The sequence below is a fragment of the Durio zibethinus genome, chromosome 10 (genome assembly GCF_047325235.1).
Source record: "Durio zibethinus cultivar Kanyao isolate XHJ-2024 chromosome 10, ASM4732523v1, whole genome shotgun sequence".
NCBI lineage: Eukaryota > Viridiplantae > Streptophyta > Magnoliopsida > Malvales > Malvaceae > Durio > Durio zibethinus.
In genome coordinates this window covers 25,803,438-25,826,959 of record NC_143171.1, presented here as the reverse complement: position 1 = coordinate 25,826,959, position 23,522 = coordinate 25,803,438, and the positions used below count along the sequence as shown (strand labels likewise).

Genomic DNA, 23,522 nt, shown 5'->3' with positions numbered 1-23,522 from the left:
CTTTATCATCTTTCCAACATAATGACTGCCATCATCTTCTAAATCCCCATCGTAGGGCTGCTTGATTGTACATGCTTCTTCAACCTTCAAGGAGAAATTGCTGGAATTGCCAAAACTTTCACCTTCCTATAAACATCTCCCTTTTCGCTTTTAGTGAACCCTTAGCTTTTAAACTTTTCACTTGAACCTTATCCTGATTACTAGGAAGCTCAAGCTCATGGTTAAGGCAAGTCATCTCTCTCATCACATCAAATAAATGCTTCTAAAATCGAGACTTGCATTACCTTCTTGGAAATTAAAATTTGAAAATGGTGTGGAAAGTGTTGCCATTAATGGTATTGTGTGACTTGTACATCCAGAAGCTGAAGGCTGATGACCCTAGCAAACAGAGCTTGAGTTTGATAGCTGTCTCACATTGCTTGGACACCAGAAGTGAAATCAAAATAACAAATGTGGTAGAAAAGGAGATGAGTCATATGCACAGGCTTGTGCAAATGGAGAACTCGGGCTTGGTTAATATGATTGTTGATGACAAATATAAAGACCTAGGAAGGATGGATTGTTTGTTTCGTCGGGTACCCAATGGGCTTGTTTTAATCAGAGATGCCATGACTTCATACATTCATGATACAGGTAAGCAGCTAGTTACCGATCAAGAAAGGCTAAAGGATCCTGTGGATTTTGTGCAACTTCTGTTGGATTTAAAGGATAAACATGACAAGATTATCACTTCAGCAATTAGCAATGACAAGACTTTTGAAAATGCATTAAATTCCTCTTTTGAATATTTCACCAATCTGAATTCTAGGTCTCCAGAGTTCATCTCTTTGTTTGTAGATGACAAGCTTCGAAAAGGTTTGAGGGGAGTTACTGAAGAGGATTTGGAGCTGGCACTTGACAAGGTGATGATGCTCTTCCGTTACCTTCAAGAGAAACATGTTTTTGACAAGTATTACAAGCAATACTTGGCCAAAAGGCTTCTTTCAGGGAAGCCCTGATGATGCGGAAAGAAGATTGATTGTTAAGCTCGAAACAGAGTGTGGGTATCAATTTACTTCGAAATTGGAGGGTATGTTCACAGACATGAAGACATCATAGGATACGATGCCTGGTTTCCACCCAAGTCATGGTTCAGATATATGGGATGGCCCCACACTTTCCTGGCCTCACTACTGGATCCTGTCCAGCTCAACCCATTACTGCATGCAACCATCCTGCTGAAATTCTGGGCAAAAGTGAGAAATTCCGTAATTATTACCGTGGGACCAATACTGGGCGGAGATTATCTTGGCAAACAAAGATGGGCACGGTTGATTTGAAGGCAACATTTGGTAAGGGTCAGAAGCATGAACTGAATGTTTCCACATACCAGATGTGTGTCCTTATGCTCTTCAATAATGCCGGTCAACTGAGCTATAAGGAGATCGAGCAGGCCACAGGGATACCAGCCTCGGACTTAAAGAGGTGCTTGCAGTTGTCACGCCCTGGGCGGGTGCGCGAGGCACATCAGGCAGACCAGCAGGCGAGCCAGAGGTTGAGGCCCGCAGACCAGGCGTGCTGGTGGGTATCTGTGCGCAAAGCCTAGCAAACGAGCTCAGAACGCCCGCCCGACTTGCAGGCCAGCCCGTGAGACCAAGGCCTGGCATACAAGCTGCTCGCACCACATCCAGAAGGGCCCAAGGTGCTGGACACACAAGGGAAGCTTCTGGAAGCAAGCAGTATCAGCAACAGCATCCTGGCAGATTTGGTTGACCCTGAAAATCAAGAGTTAGCATCTTGATTGATTGTAATCCCATGATTTTAACCTTTATTCTAGGGATATGCCATTAAGTTGTAGCTGGAGCCTCAACTATAAATAGAGGGCTGCTCCACCCTCATTCGTACACCATCAAACACTTCTGTTTCAATAAATACAAGAGCATTTCCAGAATTCTGTCTTCTTGTCCTGTTTCTCTTTAACTTGCATAATCAGCCCTTCCCATTGTTCTAGTGCCCGCACGCTTGTGTTTTAGGCTGACTTAGGCATAAAGGAGGAGATTCCAAGCCTAAGGCTGCACGGATTCTGAGTCTAAGGTCGGAGCCCGTGACAGTTGGTATCAGAGCAAGTTCGATTCTGCGTGTTTGTGTTGTGCAGGTTAGATCGTGATTGAGGAGATGGCATCCCAAAGCGACGTTGCTAGCCGACAACCAGAGGCCCAGGAGCATGACCGGGGAAGAGGTAAGAAAGCCAGTTCTAGAGATATCTGGTCTACCATGGACGGTAAGCTGGCCAAGGTGGAGGTGACCATGGGCGACATGGGGGAGAAGCTTGAGGAAGTAGAGACTCACGTTGCATCGCTAGACTCCATGGGGGAGGAGATCCAAAGTGAGCTAGAAGCTGCTCTCAACAAAGGCTTGGACGTGTTCACTAAAAAGAACCAGACCTTGGAGGCTGAAGTGCGGACCTTGCGCGATGGCATGGAGGCCATGCGCCAGCGGATGGAGGAGCTTACCAGTGAGCTCGTGACTTGCAAGACTGCCAATGGGAATGGCATGTTTGCCGGAGTATCCAAATCCAGATTGGATGTCCCCAAGCCTAAGGAGTTCAAGGGGACTAGGGCAACCAAAGAAGTAGACAACTACCTTTGGGGTATGGAGCAGTACTTCCAGGCCATGGGCATGCAAGACGAGGCGATAAAGGTAAGCATCGCTGCTATGTATCTCACTGATGTAGCCTTATTGTGGTAGAGGCGCAGGTGTGATGATGTCAGGCGTGGGAGCGCCAAGATTGGAACCTGGGCAGAGTTCCAAAAGGAGTTCAGAAAACAATTTTACCCAGAGTATGCCGATGATGAGGCGCGGGCAAAGTTACGCAGGCTGAGCCAGCAAGGGGACATAAGGGAGTATGTCCAGAAATTCTCTGAACTGATACTACAGATCTCGGATCTAGGCGAGAAGGATGCATTCTTTGCTTTCATGGATGGGCTAAAGCCGTGGGTGAAGCATGAGCTACAAATGAGAGGAGTTCATGACTTGGCTAAAGCCATGACTACTGTCGAGGCTTTGATAGAGTTCAAGCCTCTGAACAAGTTCGAGTCTTCCAAGCCCAAGGGTAAGGGCAGGGACGATAGGGACCGGAAGAAGTAGTCCAAGGAGAAGGACCGAGACCGTTCAACCAAAGATGACGAGAGGAAGCCACCAGCAGGCAAGTGAAAAGCCAAAAGGGGATCGAGAGCCACTGGCATGCTACCTATGTGAAGGGAGCCACATAGCACGCAATTGCCCGCAAAAGGGCAAGCTGGCTGCTGTAGACAAAGAGTCTGATGAGGAGCCAGAGTCAGAGGCAGCAAAGCTTGGGTCGTTGGTGCTCAATGCTGTCTAGAGTAAAGGGAGCCGCAAGCCAAAGGGCTTGATGTTTGTAGATCTGATGGTTGTAGGTCAGAAGGTGAGCGCACTGGTGGACACAGGTGCCTCACATCTTTTTATTTCAAGTGATGGAGCCCGGAAGCTCGGACTAAAGGTGCAGAAAGGGATTGGTACCATTAAGACTGTGAACTCCAAAGAAGTTCCAGCCATTAGAGTAGCGCGGGGAGTGGAGTTGCAGCTTAGAGACTGGAAAGGCAAGGAGACCATTGAGGTAATACCCCTTGACGACTATGAGTTTGTGATTGGGTTGGATTTTTTTGTTCGGATTAACACCCTCTTTGTGCCTTTTACCGATTGCGTTTGCATCTTGGATGCACGGTGCCAATGCCTAGTACCATTGAGGAGAGGGTTTGGAGTTGGGTCGCGGGTGGTGTCAACCATCCAATTTGCCAAGGCGGTAAGCAGACAAGAAGACACCTTCTTGGCAGCCCTAAAATATGATGAGCCAAGGGAGAAGGAGACCGAGTCACCCTTGGAGGTGCTAAAGGTGCTGAAGACCTTTAGTGATGTGATGCCCGTAAAGCTGCCTAGCAAGCTACCACCTAAGAGGAAGGTGGACCACAAGATCGAGTTGGTGTCCGAGGCCAAGCCACCAGCCAGAGCCCCTTACCGAATGTCTCCACCAGAGTTGGAGGAGTTGAGGAAGCAGCTCAAAGAGTTAGTTGATGCTGGCTTTATCAGGCCATCGAAAGCACCCTATGGTGCACCGGTTCTATTCCAGCCCAAGCATGATGGGTCGTTACAGCTGTGCATAGACTACCAGGCTTTGAACAAGCTGACCATCAAGAACAAGTATCCCATCCCACTCATTGCGGACTTGTTCGATCAACTTGGAAGCGCAAGGTGGTTCACCAAGTTAGATTTGAGGTCGGGCTACTATCAAGTCAAGATCGCGGAGGAAGATGAGCCAAAGACAGTGTGTGTCACTCGGTATGGTTCATATGAGTTCTTGGTGATGCCTTTCAGACTCACGAACGCCCTAGCAACATTCTGCACCCTTATAAACAAGGTACTTCAGTCATTCCTTGATCGATTTATTGTGGTTTATTTGGATGACATTGTGATCTACAGCCAGACTTTGGGAGAGCATGTAGACCACTTGAGACAGGTGTTCGAGGTGTTGCGGGCGCACAAGCTGTTTGTCAAGAGGGAGAAGTGCTCATTCGCCCAGCAGGAGATCTCATTCCTTGGCCACATAGTGGGAGGTGGCAGGATACGCATGGATGAAGGCAAGATAGACGCCATCCTGAAATGGCAACCGCCAGCCAAGGTCACTGAGTTGAGATCGTTTCTTGGGCTGGTTAACTACTACAGGCGCTTCATCAAAGGTCACTCAGCAATAGCCACGCCATTGACTGACTTGCTCAAGAAAGGGATAGCATGGGAGTGGAGTGCAGGGTGCCAGGAAGCCTTTGACAGGTTGAAGCGGGCTGTGATCGAGGAGCCAGTCTTGGCCTTGCCAGACCATGCCAAGCCGTATGAGGTGCATACGGATGCATCGAACTTTGCCATAGGGGGCGTGTTGATGCAGGAGGGACATCCAGTCGCGTTCGAGAGCAAGAAGCTGAACGAGACTGAACGCAAGTACACGATCCAAGAAAAGAAGATGACTGCAGTGGTGCACTGCTTGCGCACTTGGTGCCATTACCTGTTGGGGTCGAGGTTCGTGGTGAGGACGGACAATGTGGTGACCAGCTACTTCCAGACGCAGAAGAAGCTATCCCCTAAGTAGGCGAGATGGTAAGATTTTCTTGCAGAATTTGATTTCCAGATGGAGTACAAGCCAGGACGGGCAAACCAAGTGGCAGACGCCCTGAGCAGGAAGGCTAACCTTGTTGCCATTAGCCAACCAAAGGGGTCACTGGTGCCGCGCATCAAGGAGGGACTTGCATATGATCCTACAGCCAAGGCTTTGATGGAGTACGCCCAGCAAGGTAAGACTAGGCGATTTTGGTTGCAGGATGGTTTGCTGTACACCAGGGGAAGTAGCCTATTTGTGTCGCAGCACGGAAAGCTCCGCAAGGAAGTTTTGCAAGAGTGTCATGATTCAAGGTGGGCTGGACACCCCGGAGTGAGTCATACCTTGGCGCTGATCGAGGACCGGTACTACTGGTCGCACATGAGGGATGATGTGGAGGCCTATGTGAAGACTTGTCTTGTGTGCCAACAGGACAAGATGGAGCTCAAGAAACCAGGCGGTCTCTTGGAGCTATTGCCAGTGCCAGAACGACCATGGGAGAGTGTTTCTCTAGACTTTATAGTCGGTCTACCTAAGACAGAAGGCTTTGGAAGCATCATGGTAGTGGTGGACAGGTTTTCCAAGTATGGAATTTTCATTCTAGCAACCAAGGAGTGCCCAGCCGAGGAGGCAGCTCGATTGTTCCTGAAGAACATGGTTAAGTACTAGAGAGTGCCGAGGACCATTGTTAGTGATCGGGACGAGCAGTTCACGGGCAGATTCTGGACTGAGTTGTTCAAGCTGTTAGGGTCAGACTTGAACTTTTTCACCAGCATGCATCCGCAGACCGATGGGCAGACAGAACGAGTGAATGAACTATTGGAGGTCTACCTCAGGCACTATGTGAGTGCCACACAAAAGGATTGGCCAAAACTGCTAGATATTGCGCAGTTTTTCTACAACTTGCAAAGGAGCGAGGCAACGAACCAGAGCCCATTTGAGGTTATGACAAGGCAACAACCACTAACACCCGGTTCGATTGCTGCAGGTTATACAGGGCCGAATCTAGCAGCATACAAGTTTGCCAAGGCATGGCAGGAGTAAACTGACTTGGCCAGAGTTTGTCTACACAAGGCGGCCAAGAGGTCGAAGAAGTGGGCAGACTAGCATAGGTGGGACGTGCAGTTCTTGGTTGGAGACTTGGTGTTGGTGAAGCTGCATCCCATTGTGCGCCACAGGGGGCTGCACAAAGGCCTAATCCGGAGGTATGAGGGACCTTTTCGAGTAGTCAAGAGAGTAGGCAAGGTTGCCTACAAGCTGGATATGCCACCCAAGCTGAAAGTACACCTGGTGTTCCATGTGAGCATGCTCAAGCCGTTCCATGAGGATGAGGGAGATCCAGGACGGGCAGAGTCAAAACGTGCGCCATTGGGAGCAAGGGCCTTATATGAGAAGGAGGTCCACAGCATCATAGCTGACCGAGAGGTGAGACAGAAGAACTATCAACCAAGACATGAGTACTTGGTGCGTTGGAAGAGACTTCCAGATAGTGAGGCGAGCTGGGATCCAGGACGGGCAGAGTCAAAACGTGCGCCATTGGGAGCAAGGGCCTTATATGAGAAGGAGGTCCACAGCATCATAGCTGACCGAGAGGTGAGACAGAAGAACTATCAACCAAGACATGAGTACTTGGTGCGTTGGAAGAGACTTCCAGATAGTGAGGCGAGCTGGGAACCAGCAGATGACTTATGGCAGTTCGGGGACCAGATCAGGCAGTACCATGCAGAAGACGCAACGAGGGCATTACACAATCAGGTGGGGGAGCATGTCACGCCCTGGGCGGGCGCGTCAGGCACATCAGGCAGACCAGCAGGTGAGCCAGAGGTTGAGGCCCGCAGACCAGGCATGCTGGCGGGTATCTGTGCGCAAAGCCTAGCAAACGAGCTCAGAACACCTGCCCGACTTGCAGGCCAGCCCGTGAGACCAAGGCCTGGCATACAAGCTGCCCGCACCACATCCAGAAGGGCCCAAGGTGCTGGACATGCAAGGGAAGCTTCTGGAAGCAGGCAGGATCAGCAGCAACATCCTGACAGATTTGGTTGACCCTGAAAATCAGGAGTTAGAATCCTGATTGATTGTAATCCCATGATTTTAGCTTTTATTCTAGGGATATGCCATTAAGTTGTAGCTGGAGCCTCAACTATAAATAGAGGGCTGCTCCACCCTCATTCGTACACCATCAAACACTTCTGTTTCAGTGAATACAAGAGTATTTTCAGAATTCTGTCTTATTGTCCTGTTTCTCTTTAACTTGCGTAATCAGCCCTTCCTATTGTTCTAGTGCCCACACGCTTGTGTTTTAGGCTGACTTAGGCATAAAGGAGGAGATTCCAAACCTAAAGCTGCACGGATTCTGAGTCTAAGGTCGGAGCCCGTGACACAGTCACTTGCCTGTGATAAGGGAAAAAATGTGCTGCGGAAGGAACCTATAAGCAAGGATATCGCTGACACTGATACCTTTCTTTTCAATGACAAGTTTACAAGCAAATTCTTCAAGGTCAAGATAGGCACTGTGGTTGCACAAAGGGAGACCGAGCCTGAAAATCAAGAAACTAGGCAGAGAGTGGAAGAAGATAGGAAACCACTGATTGAGGCAGCAATAGTGGGGATCACGAAAGCGAGGAGTGTGATGAATCATAATAACATTGTTGCTGAGGTCACAAAACAGCTACAGTCACGGTTTCCGCCCAACCCCGTCGTAATTGAAAAACGAGTAGTGTCTCTTATTGAGCGAGAGTTTTTGGGGAGGGATAAAGGTGACAGGAAATTATATCGCTACCTTGCTCAAAAAGAATGTGTGATTGTCTTCTCTTTGTCAGGATTTTGTCTCTTTTTATTAGCCCTGCTTTAATATCACTCCGAGTTCCTGCCTGGGTCTGTGTAATCTTACCTCCATTTTATAAGTTGACAGATTGTTTCTTGAATTATAGGCAGTTCAGGTGAATTTTTTTTATTAAGCAGAAAGGGTTCCTGAATTTTACTCGGTCCCAGCAAGTATTTTGGTAGAGGAGAAAGGTGACATTAATGGCATAGGACTATTGATCTAACTTAATGTTGTATGTATGTTTTTCTTAATGTGTCCCCAATTTTGCTTCACGGCAAAGATTTATCAAAAAAAAAAAAAAAACACATTTTACCAAATTGGAGAATTTCTCAATTGCTGAATATGAAAGGAAAAAAATTAAGGACTAAAAAGATGAAACCGGAAATGCATCTTATTCATCAGTTTATTGAAACAAGACATGACTTGCTAGACATCAACAATGTGACGGAATTTGTCATGCACCTTCCTTGTACATCTCACTGTTCACCAGTTGCAGCAAAGAGATTGTTCGAAGGGGGTTCCTTAATGATCTTTGACAAGAAAGAAACTCTCAGGTGACCTGTTTCATCGTTGGCCGGAATTTTGGATCGGTATGGACACATGCTAATGCTATTGTAGCAACATGAACAATATTCTGCGCGACCATCTGGCTTGTTGGAGGTGAGAGACGTGGATCTAATACATCGGATAGCATTATATTTTGCAAAGATGATGGTTTTGACACCATTGATAAAAGTTCTCCAGGATGTTTTCCCATCAATGTTTCCAATGCCAGAACACCAAAGCTAAAAACATCACATTTTTCTGTTACAACCATTGTATAGGCAAGTTCTGCATAAACAAACCATGCACATTAAAATATCTAAAAAAAAAATGCATTTATTTTGAATGAAAGTGGGAATGTGCACAAGTAGAATATCTAACAATCATTAATCATATGACAGAAATTTAATAATGAAGATGAATTTAATTTGAAATTAACTATAGAGTTTAAACAAGTGGAATAATAACTTAAGAATTAAGACAATTGATATCCAACAAATCTAAATTTGAATTTTAGCACCTGCAGCACTTGTTTTTATCTGAGCCTATGGCCTCTTATATATATAAAATAAAATAAAATAAATCCTTAAGACAATTAGTAAATGAAGTAGTAGAGATAGCATCACCTGGAGCTACATAGCCACAAGTGCCAACAAGCCTGGTTATATTTGAAGAATCAGGGTCTAGGATTCTAGCAGTGCCAAAGTCAGAGACAAAAGCCTCCGAGTCTGAGTTTAAAAGAATGTTGTTACTTGATATGTCTCTGTGAACTATTATTGGTGTGCATTCATAATGCAAGTAAGACAAAGCATAAGCTGTGCTCTTGATGATGTTAACTCTTTTGGTCCAATCCAATTCCATAGCTTCACCATCATCACTTAAGACGCGAAACAAGCTTCCTCTTTCCATGTATTGGTAAATCAAAAACATGCATCTTTTGTGTAGACAATAACCATGTAGCGTCACAATATTCCGATGTCGAATTTCTGTCAAAAATTTTATCTCATTTTTGAAACTCCTATCGAAAGCCGGTTCTTCTGCTTCAAGACGATGAAGCTTCTTTAAGGCCACCACTTTGCCACTAGGTAACTGTGCTCTGTAAACACTTCCATAACCACCAGTTCCAATGCAGAATCGGATGTCAAAATCATTTGTTGCTGCTATGATGTCTTCATATGCTAACTTTCCATCATAGTTCCATATCGAGAACAGATCTCCATTCTTAGGTGTTTGCACTGTAATTGGGTTGAACGTGGCCTTATACCTTTAACAACAATGAACACCCAAAAATACAAACGGCAATGAATACGGAAACGGGAAGAAATATTAGGAGTTGGAGATTGTAACTCTTCTTCATTGAAGAATGGGGTGGTGGAGAACATGAGTAGGGTGCTAAATTTTTGTTGCCACCAAATGCATTAGCATCAATTTCGTAACAGTTAAGAGTTGAAGTAATTAATATTTGTTAACCAACGAGGACTATAGGGAACAACTCCTGAGAGATCATTGTTTGTGAGATCTACTCGACGTAGAGAAGAAAGGTTTCCAATTTGATCAGGAATGGGACCTTGTAAATAGTTGCTGCTTAGCTTTAACTCTTATAAATCCAGGCAATTACCAATTTGTGGCGGAATGGATCCACTCAACTGGTTTTGAGACAAGTCCAACAAAGTCAATGCTTTCAAGTTCCCAATTTTCTCCGGCATTGCACCTTCTAAAAGATTTGAATTAAGGGAGAAAACACGCAAAGTCTACAAATCTCCAATTTTTGAAGGTATAGACCGGTCGATTTCGTTGAAGCTAAGAAGCAATTCTTCCAGCTTGTGTAAATAACCAAAAGTGGAGGGGATTGGCCCAATGAGGTTGTTTCCAGAGAAACACAAGTAAACCAGATTCTCAAGATTTTTTATTTCTGAAGGTATGGAACCATTGATTAGATTTATGGCAAGGCTAAGATATTTCAGTTTTGTCAAATGATTGAAATTGGATAATGGACCCAAAAACACGTTGTTTGATAGATCGATGGTGACCAAATTGGTTAATGAACCAAGAATGGAAGAAATGGAGCCATCAAGCATGTTATTGGACACATTCAGGGTCACTAATTGGTTAACTGACCAAGAGAAGGAATTAAACCGACAAGCCTATAACCGGACAGATCTAGAGTCACCAAATTCTTTATCTTCCCAATCTCTACCGGGGTGGATCCATTGATGTGGTTTCCATAAAGAGACAGTCATTAAAGCCTCCAAATTTCCCAATTCTGGGGGAATGGAATGGTTTAATTGATTTGAGCTCATATGCAGGTGGGTAAGATTGTTGTTCAATAGAAGAAAAGATGGCGGAAACAGTTGTTCAATTTGGTTCCCAGTCAAATTTAAAATGGCGAGATTCTTCAAATCCCATATCTCCAAAGGGAGGGAACCCTTAATATATCTGTTATATGAAAGATCAAGAAACTCTAATTGGGAGAGATTGCCAAGCTGAGGAGATAACTCACCAAATAAACTATTGTTGGACAAGTCGAGGTGCACTAATGTTGATAGATGGCCTATTTTGGACACAATGACCCCATCGTCATTCATGCTCCCGAAGACTTCTTGACCACTAAGACTGAGAAAAACAAGGTTCGGAAAGTAGAAGTTCATATTTTCAAATTTATCAGCGCCAATCGTAATAACATCAGAAGGTGGGTAAATTTTGGTGACGCTACCAGCGTCATTGCATGAGATACCTGCCCAGTTGCAACGCTGCGAAGTATCGTTGCTGTAGGTACTCCACCAACCACTCTCAAGTAGAGCCTTTGCCTCTAGTTCTAGTGACGAAGTTGTGGCAACTTCAGCTGCAGCATAGGAAAAAAGGACGATAGTCCATACCATTATCAGTATGAAAGCTGTACTATTAGATGAGGCCATGTTTAAGTTCAAATACGAGGAATTGTTCCTTTTTGTTGAATGTTAATTTTCTGTAATACCCCAGCTCAAATAATAACTGGGTTAGATTAATATTAAAGTCCATCAATTTATTAAGACATTATTTAGTAAAAGAAAAATGATTGAAGTATTAGATGAAAGAAAACTTAATTATCGTGAAACAAAAATGAAATAGAGTTCTTCTTCTTCATTTTTCTTAGGGTTAGATAAATTGAAAAATCAAGTTGAAGATTCACAATTAGAGGCTACAATCAAGTTAATCCCTTAAAGGTGAATACATGCCCTCTTTTTATTTAAAAAGAAATATCAAGTTGATTGCTATTATTTGGAGTTGAAGTTTTGAAAAAAAAAATCATGAAATCTTTTATTAATCTTCATGATGTATTTAGGTAAATTACTGGGCTTTGTTTATTTCATGTTCTTAGGATTTATTGATGATTATTGAATGGAGTTTGAAGGCTAAAAGTAAGGATTTGGTTTTTTAAAGATTGAAAGAGAAATTCTATTTTTGGATGAGATATTGTGATCTGTAATAATGAATTAAAATAGAATTTTGTATTAATGGATATATTATTGCTATGATTATTATATATCATTGGAAAGCATGTTGAATCTAGTTTCTAATGAAACAAATGAAAGTCAAACCCGAATTTTTTATAAAGAGTTGTCTAATTTTAACTTAAAGATATGCAGGTTGTAAGATAGCAGCATCAGAGTTGAATTACGAATTTCTTCTTAATTTGTATACAAGGATTTACAGATTAAGCCATATATGTTTGGAAAGCTTATTGAGTCTACTTTCCAATGAAATAAGCGGAATTGAATTTAAAGTTTCCTGTGAATAAATATATAATTTTTATTAGAAGGTATATAGGCTGTTTGACAGCAGTATATGATGTGGATTTCAAAAATTGTTATAATTATTCTACAAGGAATTACAAGGTTTGCCATATATGGTTAGAAAGCTTATCAAGTCTAGTTTCTAACGCATTAAAGAGATCATAATTTTGATTTGGATATATTGAGATATGACAGTTTTAATGAAAAGAGGTCAGGCTACTAGTATTAATTAGTTAAGCTAACCCTTTGTGTAACTTAGTTGATTTTTGTATAAATGGTCTAAAAAAGGGTTGATTAAATTCTGATATGTTGAAATGATCTTGGATAGGCCATTAATTATTTTAGGAGAAAAACTAAGTGGTGGAATCGAATGGAATTAAGTAGAATCTCACATACTTTGCTTGTTTTCGAATTTATGAATATATATGTGTTTCTAAATGAAAGAATGTTTTATTTTTGATATATGAAAATAGGATCAAGTATATGATTATTTTGCGTTTCTTTTTATAAACGATGGATTATGCTTATGAATGAAATGAGAAAATGATTTATGTTTAAAGAATGATTTTATAATAGCTACGTTTTTATATCCCTGGGAAGTGGGATCATCGACACCAGAACTAGTTCTACGACCCTGACTAACGTGTAATATTATTTAGCGTAAGCCCTAGCTAACGGGTTATAATAGTTAGTAATAATCATGAGAATGAAATTATTGATACGACTAATGTCACGGGTTATAGTAGTGACCGTAGCTAATGATAAACCAATGATAATGATGATTTATGATGATGATGATTTGTGATAATTTGTGATGATTTTTAATGATTGATCCATAATTTGGTTTGATTATGATATTTGAATGATAGTATATTTTACAATGATTTATGAAGTGACATATTTTGACGTTGATTTATGAATTTAAGAAATATTTGACAAAACGATGATCTTGAAGTGTTTTGATATTATGATTTGATGAATGTTTTTAAATGATTTATATGATGTGTAAAAAAAAACCGATGCTTGATCTGATAAGGTGTGTGAGGCTATACTTACTGAGCTGTGGTTTGCTCATTCCCATTTTACTTTTTCTTTACAGATGACTAAGTGATAAGTTTGGTTAGTCTTGTGTGAAGCTAGAAGATGAAATAAGAAAGATTACTTAGTCGTCGGAGAATATGTTGGCTAATGAAATCTTAAGAGATAATTTTATATTTTATATAATTTGTATTTGGATATATAAAGATGTATTATCAATTGGATTAAAGATATAAATTTTAATTGGTAGATTGTTTTATTGAAGAATTTTAGAATGCTTAAGAAAAAAAATTTCGTATTACTTTGAAAAATTTTTTAAGATAGTATGATTGTGTTGCGTCTTGATATCGAAACGTGATATTTTCAGACTAACGAATTTAAAGGCCTTAATTCCAAAGTCAAGGTCTTCTACCTTTCGAAGGGGATCACGGAACACGTTTTCCATGTATTGTTCAGCTTTTTCCGTGGTCTTTACTTCAATTTGTCTTCTTTGTAAAACTTTCTGTGAATCTTCTTACCGTATAGACCCATTCTATCTAACGCGCTTAATCTAGCAAATGTAGTTCAAGGATGCGTCCTGGCCGCTTGGATCCAAAGTGAATAAAAAAACTCAGTCCACTGTCAATGACTGCTGTATTTTCTTAGGCTTCATTTCGATGGGGTCCACTGTGGTGAGAACTGGGAGGTGCACTGACCCCCACTATCCATATCAAGCATTTAAGAACAGACTCAAGGAAGGAAGCATTTTGAATCTAACTTTCTTCGAGCATTGCTGTAATCATAATCAGGAGTAATTACAGGAAATACTTGTCTATTACGTTCATTGAATGCTTATTTGCAAATAGAAAACAGAATAGATTGGACCATACTGGAGAATTATTGCCTTGATGGCGTAGAGAAAGATTCATTTTACCGTATTTTGGTGCGTGTTCTTCTAGACTTTATAACTTTTTTTTTTCCTATTTCTAGACTTTAGAAAGCAGGAAAAGTGATCAGTTAGCGTTCACTTTGTCTATAACAAGTAACAACTTCATAGATTTTCAATTCTATGTTTTGATTCCTGTTAGGACAAGCCCCAATCAATCAATCATCAAGCAAAAGAGTGCAAGTCGAACAATAAATTTAACATGAACTCTTGAAAGTGGACTTGTGACTAAACTTTTACTGATTAACAATACTTATTACCTCTACTGAGTTAGACAACCGGAAAATATAAAGAAGGCCAGGGCTAGAATCTTGGGTTGGCTCTTCAATCTCCCAAATCTAGGCCCAATAAAAAACCTGGACCTCCTTCAAGCTCTAGCTTTGCCCTACCTCCCCAACTCCTACTTGTAATAAAAACCAGTTTTAACTTTAGGACTCCTCCCCTAAACAAGCCGCCACTTCCAACTTTCTCTCTCTGAGACAGACAGAAACCCCAGAAGTAAACCTTCCCAAAACCAACAATTCCAACCTCAAAAAGAGAAAAAAAAAATGTCGGCCAAGTGGAGAGCTATACAACATCGCCACCGTTACACTTACAACGCCGTCGTTTTCCCACCTTCCTTCATAGATTCCTTAAACCAATCATCTCTCTCAGCCTCAGGCCCAACCTTCTACAATGAGCTTCAACATCTCATCTCTTTAAACTCGACTTATTCCCAAGTTAATCATGTCAGAAAGGTGGCTTCTTCTTTCAATGAACTCTTAGTAAAAAAAGGTGAAAAAAATGAAGCCTTGGTTTCAACGGCAGCAGCTTTTTACTTGGAAGTTTTGTTTTTGGAAAATTCAATGCCTTTGCATAGAACCCTTTTGTCAGTTTTGGCTAAAACCAAGGATGTTTTTCAACCTGTTATTGGTGAGTGTTTCAGGTTACTTTGTAATGAGTATGGTACAATTAGTAGTAAGAAGAAGCGTTTTTCTGTGTCACGTGTGGCTTTATCAGTAATGGGAATGCCAAAGTTGGGGTTTTTAGTTGATGTGATTGAAGATTCTGCTGTTTTGGTTTGTTGGGATATTGTTTTGGGGTTAAAAAGTGTGGTTTTGGAGACTGAAGGGTGGGCAAGACCTTCTCCTATAGTTCTGGAGCAGTGTCAGGAGGCACTGTCTTGCTTATATTACTTATTTCAGAAGTTTCCACGGAAATTTAACTTGGGTGGTGTAGATTCTAATGTGATGGAGATGGCTTTGGGGATTTTGATAAGTCTGTTGAAATCAGTGGCATTTTCGAGGGACTGCTTTGTGGCGGCTGGTGTGAGCTTTTTTGCTGCTTTGCAAGTTTGTCTCAGTGATCAAGAGCTTGGTTTGTTCATCATTGAAGGTATATTTGATCAAATTGTTTGTAGTTCTGGCACTAATAGTGAGGGTTCTTTTAACAATGTTATTAGCAAGGTTCCATATAAGGGAGATGTTTGTCTTGATATACGTAATCTCTCTGGGTTGAATAGGCTTTGTATGATTAGAGGCATTCTTACTGCTGTTCCGAGAATGGTTCTAAATGCACATGTTGTTGTATCTAGGGAAATTTTTTATGATTTTGAGTTTCATGGAAATGCTACTAGTTCTCTGAAGACTATATTGTATGATGGGATTTTGCCTGAGCTGTGTAATTACTGTGAGAACCCCATAGATAGCCATTTTAACTTTCATGCATTAACTGTGATGCAAATTTGTTTGCAACAGATTAAGACCTCTATGCTGGCAAACCTTGTAAAAGCATCTGAAAATTACAATCCATTGCCGGAAGATATGGGAACCCGACTGCTGAGAATAATATGGAATAACTTGGAAGATCCTCTAAGTCAAACAGTCAAACAAGTTCATCTTATTTTTGATCTTTTCTTAGACATTCAGTCCTCACTTTGTGGGGCAGAGGATAGTGAGAAAATTAAGTCATTCCTACGAAAGATTGCTTCAGATCTTCTTCGTTTAGGGTCACGTTGTAAGGGGAGATATGTTCCTTTAGCTTTGTTGACCAAGAGGTTTGGAGCAAAGACTATGCTGGATATGAGTCCTGACCTGCTGTTTGAAATAGTACAGGCATACACTGATGATGATGTATGCTGTGCTGCCACATCATTCTTGAAGTGTTTCCTTGAATATTTGCGTGATGAGTGCTGGAGTAGTTATGGCATTGAAAGAGGCTATGTGCTTTATAGAGGACATTGTTTACCCCCCTTTTTGAACGGTCTTGCTTCTGGGATTTCAAAGCTTCGTTCAAATTTGAACACATATGCTCTTCCAGTTTTACTTGAAGTAGATGTTGATGGTATATTTCCTCTGCTTAACTGTATCTCTATTGGGCCAAGTGAGGTGGAAAATGGGCTTTTATATCCTGAGCTTGGTTGCACAAACATGGAACTAAGAGTAGAACAAAAAGTGGCTGTTTTGATCTCCTTGCTTAAGGTGTCTCGCTCACTTGCTTTGATTGAAGGGGATATTGATTTTTATGATGACTCTATGACATCTGATATGGACGGTATGGTGGAAACAAAAAGCTTTAATGTCTATGCACTTGTCTGCATAAAGGGGATAAAAGTTAGGATCCTTGTTGGGTGGCTTGTATTAGCATTGACACACATTGATGAATCACTTCGTGTAGATGCTGCAGAGTTTCTTTTCTTAAACCCCAAGACATCTAGTCTGCCTTCCCGTTTGGAACTTTCTCTAATGAAAAAAGCTGTGCCTTTGAACATGAGGTCCTCTTCAACAGGTTTTCAGATGAAATGGAGCAGCTTGTTTAGGAAGTTCTTTTCTCGTGTGCGCACAGCCTTAGAGAGGCAATTTAAGCAGGGCAGCTGGCAGCCTCACATGAACCATGAAGGTAGTGAGTTGTGTCTATGTAAGGGAACTGAGGAAAATGCTGTTAGCAGAGCAGAGGAGCTATTTAATTTTATGAGGTGGTTGAGTTGTTTTCTATTTTTCTCTTGTTATCCTGCTGCTCCTTATAAGAGAAAAATAATGGCCATGGAGATAATACTGATAATGATCAATATTTGGTCTGTCATACCTTCTTCTCAAGAAAGATCAGCTTCTATTTCTCCTGAGAGCTGTCTTTATCCTTACAGTGTAGGAATTACTTCACCTGACACGACCTTCCTGTTGGTTGGATCCATAATTGATAGTTGGGACAGGCTGCGAGAAAGTTCTTTCCGCATATTGCTGCATTTTCCCACTCCGCTTCCTGGCATTTCAAGTGAAGAAATGGTCCAGAAAGTAATTAAATGGGCTAAGAAATTGGTTTGCAGTCCACGTGTGAGAGAGAGTGACGCTGGTGCTCTAACTTTGCGGCTCATATTTAGAAAGTATGTGCTGGACCTGGGGTGGAGAGTCAGAACTTCAGTTAATGTTGCTTGTTCTCATTCACAGTATTCACCGTTAAATGGGGATTATCAGAAATGTACCTTTGCTCATCCTGTGATGGAATATGTGAAATCTCTTATTCATTGGTTGGATGTTGCTGTGGAGGAAGGAGAGAAGGATCTTGCTGAAGCATGCAAGAATAGTTTTGTTCATGGTGTATTACTTACTCTACGATATACTTTTGAGGAATTGGATTGGAATTCCAATGCAGTCTTTTATGGTATTTCAGATATGAAACAATCATTGGAGAAACTCTTGGAGCTGGTTGTGCGAATAACTTCATTGGCCCTATGGGTTGTTTCTGCAGATGCTTGGTACCTGCCTGAGGATATGGATGATATGGTTGATGGTGATGCTTTCTTGTTGGATGGTTCTGATGAGATGGATGCTCCTGTACCTTCAATAGATCAAGAAGACAAAAGCTCCCAATCTATTCAGGTTGTTAGACCATCAGATCAGATTGTTATGGTTGGTTGCTGGCTAGCTATGAAAGAGGTACTAAGCTTGTTTGTTATGCTATTGTATTTTATTTCTTGTTATGCTGTTGAAAATAATATACTCATGATTTCTGCTTTTTGTTGAAATTAAGACCAAAGAAATGAGTTTTAGCGAATTTATAGTTCCAATATTAAACACCCTCAAAATTTAGGAAATCCTTGTTGTATAATTTATATAAACCCCAGATTTCTAGATTTCTTGGCTTATATAAATAAGGACCGTAGTACTAACAGTTGAATTCTTCTTGAATCCAGCTAAGTCTTCTTTTGGGGACCATTATAAGGAAAATACCTTTGCCAAGTCACAGTTATTCATGTTCATTAGAATCTGGACACCCCAGTTATGATTCAATTGATGCTTCGGTGAGAGTGATATCTGAAGGAGTGCTGGATCTAAAACAATTAGAGAAAATTGGGAACCATTTCTTGGAAGTTCTTTTGAAGATGAAACATAATGGTGCAATTGATAAGACAAGAGCAGGTTTTACAGCCCTTTGCAATCGTCTGCTCTGTTCAAATGATCCAATGTAAGTGTCCTCTCTGTGTTCCTTAGCTACTGCTGTATGATCTTATTTCTCTTCTTTGCCTTAGCACACTGCACAACTATCTGTGAAGTGCCAACTAGCTTAGCTGGTACCGAAAGTATGTGGTTTACCCAAAATCTAGGATCAAATCTTGCCATGTGGGAGTATGGGTGAAAGAAAGGAGAGAGCTTATGCTTCTGTATACTCTAGTTTTTTATTTCTTTTTTTAGAAAAAAGAAAAGAGAGAGAGAGAGCAATGCAATATGTTTATTCAATTGTTTCAAAGTTTCTCAGTTAATTAGTTCAAGCTTGTGTTACGAAATGACTTGCATTTGATATTAATTGGAGCATTATTTGTAAGATAAAAGATATACATTGTAAATCCATATAATGGTGCCTTCTTTTGCAGGCTTTGTAAGCTGACAGAATCTTGGATGGAGCAGCTTATGGAGAGAACAGTAGCAAAAGGACAAACTGTTGATGATTTGCTAAGAAGAAGTGCAGGTATACCTGCAGCATTCACTGCTCTTTTCCTCTCAGAACCAGAAGGTGCTCCAAAGAAGCTCCTCCCGCGAGCACTTAGGTGGCTTATAGATGTAGCAAATGGGTCTTCATTGAGTCCATCTGAAACCAATTGCACAGGTATCTCATGCCAGATTTCATCAACAAAGTCAGGCCAAGAGACCAATTCAGCACTGATATCTGAGATGATTGCAACTGAGAAAACCTCAAAGATTAGAGATGAAGGTGTTGTTCCAACAGTGCATGCCTTTAATGTCCTTAGAGCTGCTTTCAATGACACTAACCTTGCTTCTGATACTTCTGGTTTTGCTGCTGAGGTTTTGATTGTTTCAATTCGCTCTTTCTCTTCACCATACTGGGAGGTTCGAAACAGTGCTTGTCTGGCATACACTTCCTTGGTTCGTCGGATGATTGGGTTCCTTAATGTTCATAAACGAGAATCTGCCCGACGTGCATTAACTGGGCTTGAATTTTTTCATAGGTGCATGTTCTTTCACTAACTTTCTCTTGCTTTTTGTGTATTTCATAAATGGAAAACTATGTAAGCCTGCTATAAAGTTTAAAACTATGTATACTGAAGCTGGAAATTTATTTTTCCCACAAGTTATTATAAGCCAAGTTCTTCACAGAGTTACTAAATGAAACTTCTCAGCAGTGAATGGCACATTTGCTGGTTTAGTAAGAGAGGGGGTGGGAGGAGGATGGACACTATTCACTGTTTCAGTTTGTGGGTAAATCTGTCCATTAAAATATTTGTTATTGCATAATCAAGTCCTAATAAGTATGCTGTTGCTTTGCAAGATCCGTGTGTCTTCATTTTATGACCTTTTGTTTGGCTATTGTTACAATTTTGCATATTTGTTGACACAGAAAGGTAGATTTACAAGACTTCTTTTTTCTTTTCTCTTTTGGCTTTTTGATGTTCTTTTTTTCCCGTTTTATTTATTTATTTATTTTTTATCTTTTATGCCTTCTGATAGCTTCTTTTGAAGGTCTAACTGAAATCACAGAACTTGCTTATTTAATTCCATATGGTGCTGATTAGACGTGCAAGCTTAAAATCTGGTTTGCTAGGGAGTGATGGTTAGAATCCTTATTTAGAGATGGCGTAGGATTTATCATCTGGGCTTTGCTAGCCTTATCTTTATGGATTTCCTTACATTCTATCTGTGCCTGAATGCAACAATATTTTTTCTTGACTAACTATTGATTAAATCTTATCCTGAAGGTATCCTTTGCTGCATCCGTTCCTGTCCAATGAACTGAAAGTTGCAACGGAGTTGCTTGATGATGCTTTGTCCGGACAATCAGAATCCAACCTGGCAAAAGTTGTGCATCCAAGTTTGTGCCCTATGCTGATTCTTTTATCCAGGCTCAAGCCTTCAACAATTGCAAGTGAGACTGGGGATGACCTGGATCCTTTCCTCTTCATGCCATTCATTAGGAAGTGCTCAACACAAAGCAACCTGCGAGTTCGTGTTCTTGCTTCACGGGCTTTGACAGGACTGGTATCTAATGAGAAATTGCCAACTGTTCTCCTTAATATTGCTTCTGAATTGCCTCATGCAGAGAACCAAATCACAGCAGCTCCTTCTGCATCGATCTCATTACATCCAGCCAATGAAGCCCACCTTGCTTCCTTTAATTTAATTCATGGGCTTCTGTTGCAGTTAGGTTCTCTTCTTGATATAAATTGTAGAAATCTTGCTGATTTCTCAAGGAAAGATCAGATTCTTGGTGAGTTGATGAAGGTTCTTGCAATGCGATCATGGGTTGCTAGCCCCAAAAGATGCCCTTGTCCCATTCTCAATTGCACTTTCCTGCAAGTGCTGGATCACATGCTTAGTGTTGCAAGATCACGTCATATGAGCAAAAATTTGTTTGCCATCCGAAACCTACTTTTGGAATTATCTACAGAATGCTTAGATGTAGAAGCTTCTTACGGGCTTCCGTATTATGATCCAACAATAGCTGAACTTCGTCAACAAGCAGCTGCATCTTATTTTAGTTGTCTGTTTCAAGCATCTGATGAAGATAGTGAAGAGGTTCTTCAGATTCCACTAAGATCTCCATCGAATTCAATATTGTCGCAATTCAATGAAGTGGAGAATAGTGGATTCCTGGAAAGGCTGATTCGTTCTTTATCAGATTCATCATATGAAGTTCGACTAGTAACTTTGAAGTGGCTGCTTAAGTTCCTGAAGTCTAAATCTGGCAGTGAGATTAACTATCTGTCTAGCAGTGAGACCAGAATTATTAAGAACTGGACAAGAGCTAACCTTCAGGCTACACTGATGAAGCTCTTGGAACTGGAGAAGAATCATAGATGTACATATTACGTTCTGAGAATTATTTTCACTTGGAACTTGCTGAAGTTTCATGAAAGCGACGAAAAGAGTGATGAAACACTTTATGTTGGTGCATTGGATTGTGATTCTATATCTCAGCTATGGGATAGGCTGATATCCTTGTACAAGATCACACGACATGCTAAAACTCGAGAAACACTCATTTGTTGCCTGGCAATATGTGTGAAGCAGTTTGTAAGGTTATTTAGTAGTTTTATTCTTACTGATAAGGGGCAGAGAACTACTGGATATAATGAATCTGATCAGACGGAGGGATCAGCCCGCTTTTATGAATGCATTACCGTTTTCATTGACCTAATTAAGCAGCATAGTTCCTCATCTGAGCCAGTAAACATGCGCAGTGCAGCAGCAGAATCTATGTTAGCATCTGGCTTATTGGAACAAGCTGAGGTGATTGCTTCTTCTGTGCTCAACCAGCAAATTTCTTCCAAAAATTCATTTACTTGTTTCAAGCACCAAGATGCTGTTATTATATATGCCCATCAAATACTGGAGATGTGGTTCACATGTATCAAACTGCTTGAGGATGAAGATGATGGAATTAGACAAAGGCTTGCCACAGAAATCCAGAAGTGCCTTTCCCCCAAAAACTCTGGAACAAAGTTTGAAACTTGTGGGGCTCCAACACAAGTGGAAAAAGTTATTGAACTGAGTTTTGACCATCTGTCTTCCATCTTTGGCCACTGGATTGTATACTTTGATTATCTTTTGCAATGGGTACTAGATGCAGCAAACTCAAACTACGTAATATCCAAAGGTGATCTTGTGAGACGGGTTTTTGACAAGGAAGTCGATAATCATCATGAAGAGAAGCTGTTGATTAGTCAAATATGTTGCTCCCACTTGGTGAAGCTTCCAATCACAAAATCTTGGGCAGGTGAATTGTTCAATAAAGAAGAGGTCCTGAATTATCTACTTGATTGGAGAATGAGATTTTTCCATCAGTTGATATCATTTGCTAACGACCATATTGGAGAACTGGGAGTTGATTGGATAGGTGGTGTGGGTAACCACAAGGATGCATTTTTACCACTATATGCAAATTTGCTTGGATTTTATGTCCTCTCAAACTGCATTTTCAATTTGGAGGTCATGGATGGTATGCATCTACTATCTGATGTTGTTGACTTGGGAAAAGCTATTGATCCATTTCTTAGGAACCCTTTGATCTCTAACCTGTATTTGTTAATAGTTAGATTACACGAGATGAAGATCGGTGCAGCTACCAACTGCATAAACACCAGGTTCAGAGATGATCTTTGGGATGATTTTGATCCTTGCTTTCTTCTTAGATAGGATTGTACTTGTACAATAGCATCGTAGATCATAATAGTGATTCAAGGAGGCCTTGAGAACTAGAGGCAATATAGAAAAATTTTTCCCCATTATTGATTGTATTATACTACCTAGAGCTGCTACATTCCTCCAGAATACTTTGTATTCAAAGTTTAATGCTTGAAGGCCTGTATGAGAATATGTTAAGATCTACCTTTTATTTTACCCTTTTCTGATAATGATAGCTCTTTTTTATTGTCATTGATAACTTTAAGCCACTGTATGTGTTTTTGATCATTGTTCATGTCACCATCAACATCAGCTTTCTCCTGATAACAAGAATTATTCAAAATAAATAAATAAAATCAGTGCATATAAACACATTTTCCAAAAGTGTAATCCATTTATGATCATAGATGGAAGCTGCATCTTCTACACGGAAGCTTTGTCTTAAAACATACAAAGGTAAACAAGCCAAACCACGCCTCTCTAGTGTTTTTGGCCTTTAATGACATAACCCATCTCAAAGTAACATTGTGGCAGTGAGAGTTAAAAAAAGAAAAAAAAACACTAACTACACCCTAATTAGTTTTAACGTGGCAGAGTTTAGATGAGTTAATCCTAGAGGAACAGAAGATTACGGTTCTCCGGCAGCTTCATATTTTTTAAACCT

At 40.9% G+C, this 23,522-nt stretch overlaps 1 protein-coding gene and 2 pseudogenes across 3 annotated transcripts; 2 read left to right on the top strand and 1 right to left on the bottom strand.

The window, feature by feature from the left end:
• The first annotated feature begins 316 nt into the window (after positions 1–316).
• Positions 317–9,775, top strand: LOC111293399 (cullin-3A-like; annotated as a pseudogene).
• LOC111292441 (uncharacterized) lies at positions 8,334–11,389 on the bottom strand (annotated as a pseudogene). The gene is made up of 3 exons (XR_016345478.1): positions 10,745–11,389; positions 9,137–10,654; positions 8,334–8,798 (listed from the first exon to the last, which is right to left on the bottom strand). The product of XR_016345478.1 is annotated as an uncharacterized LOC111292441 (transcript).
• Positions 11,390–14,643: 3,254 nt separating this feature from the next.
• On the top strand, positions 14,644–23,110 carry LOC149516611 (uncharacterized). 2 transcript variants are annotated; one of them, XM_089766993.1, is made up of 5 exons: positions 15,493–15,620; positions 15,983–18,157; positions 18,415–18,686; positions 19,093–19,686; positions 20,434–23,110. In XM_089766993.1, exons 2-5 carry the CDS (start codon positions 15,995–15,997, stop codon positions 22,868–22,870), a joined length of 5,466 nt encoding a protein of 1,821 aa, XP_089623119.1. In that variant the 5' UTR covers positions 15,493–15,620; positions 15,983–15,994; the 3' UTR covers positions 22,871–23,110. The 2 variants fall into 2 exon arrangements, with proteins under 2 accessions (XP_089623118.1, XP_089623119.1); XM_089766992.1 differs by having other exon boundaries at positions 14,644–18,157.
• Positions 23,111–23,522: the final 412 nt, after the last annotated feature.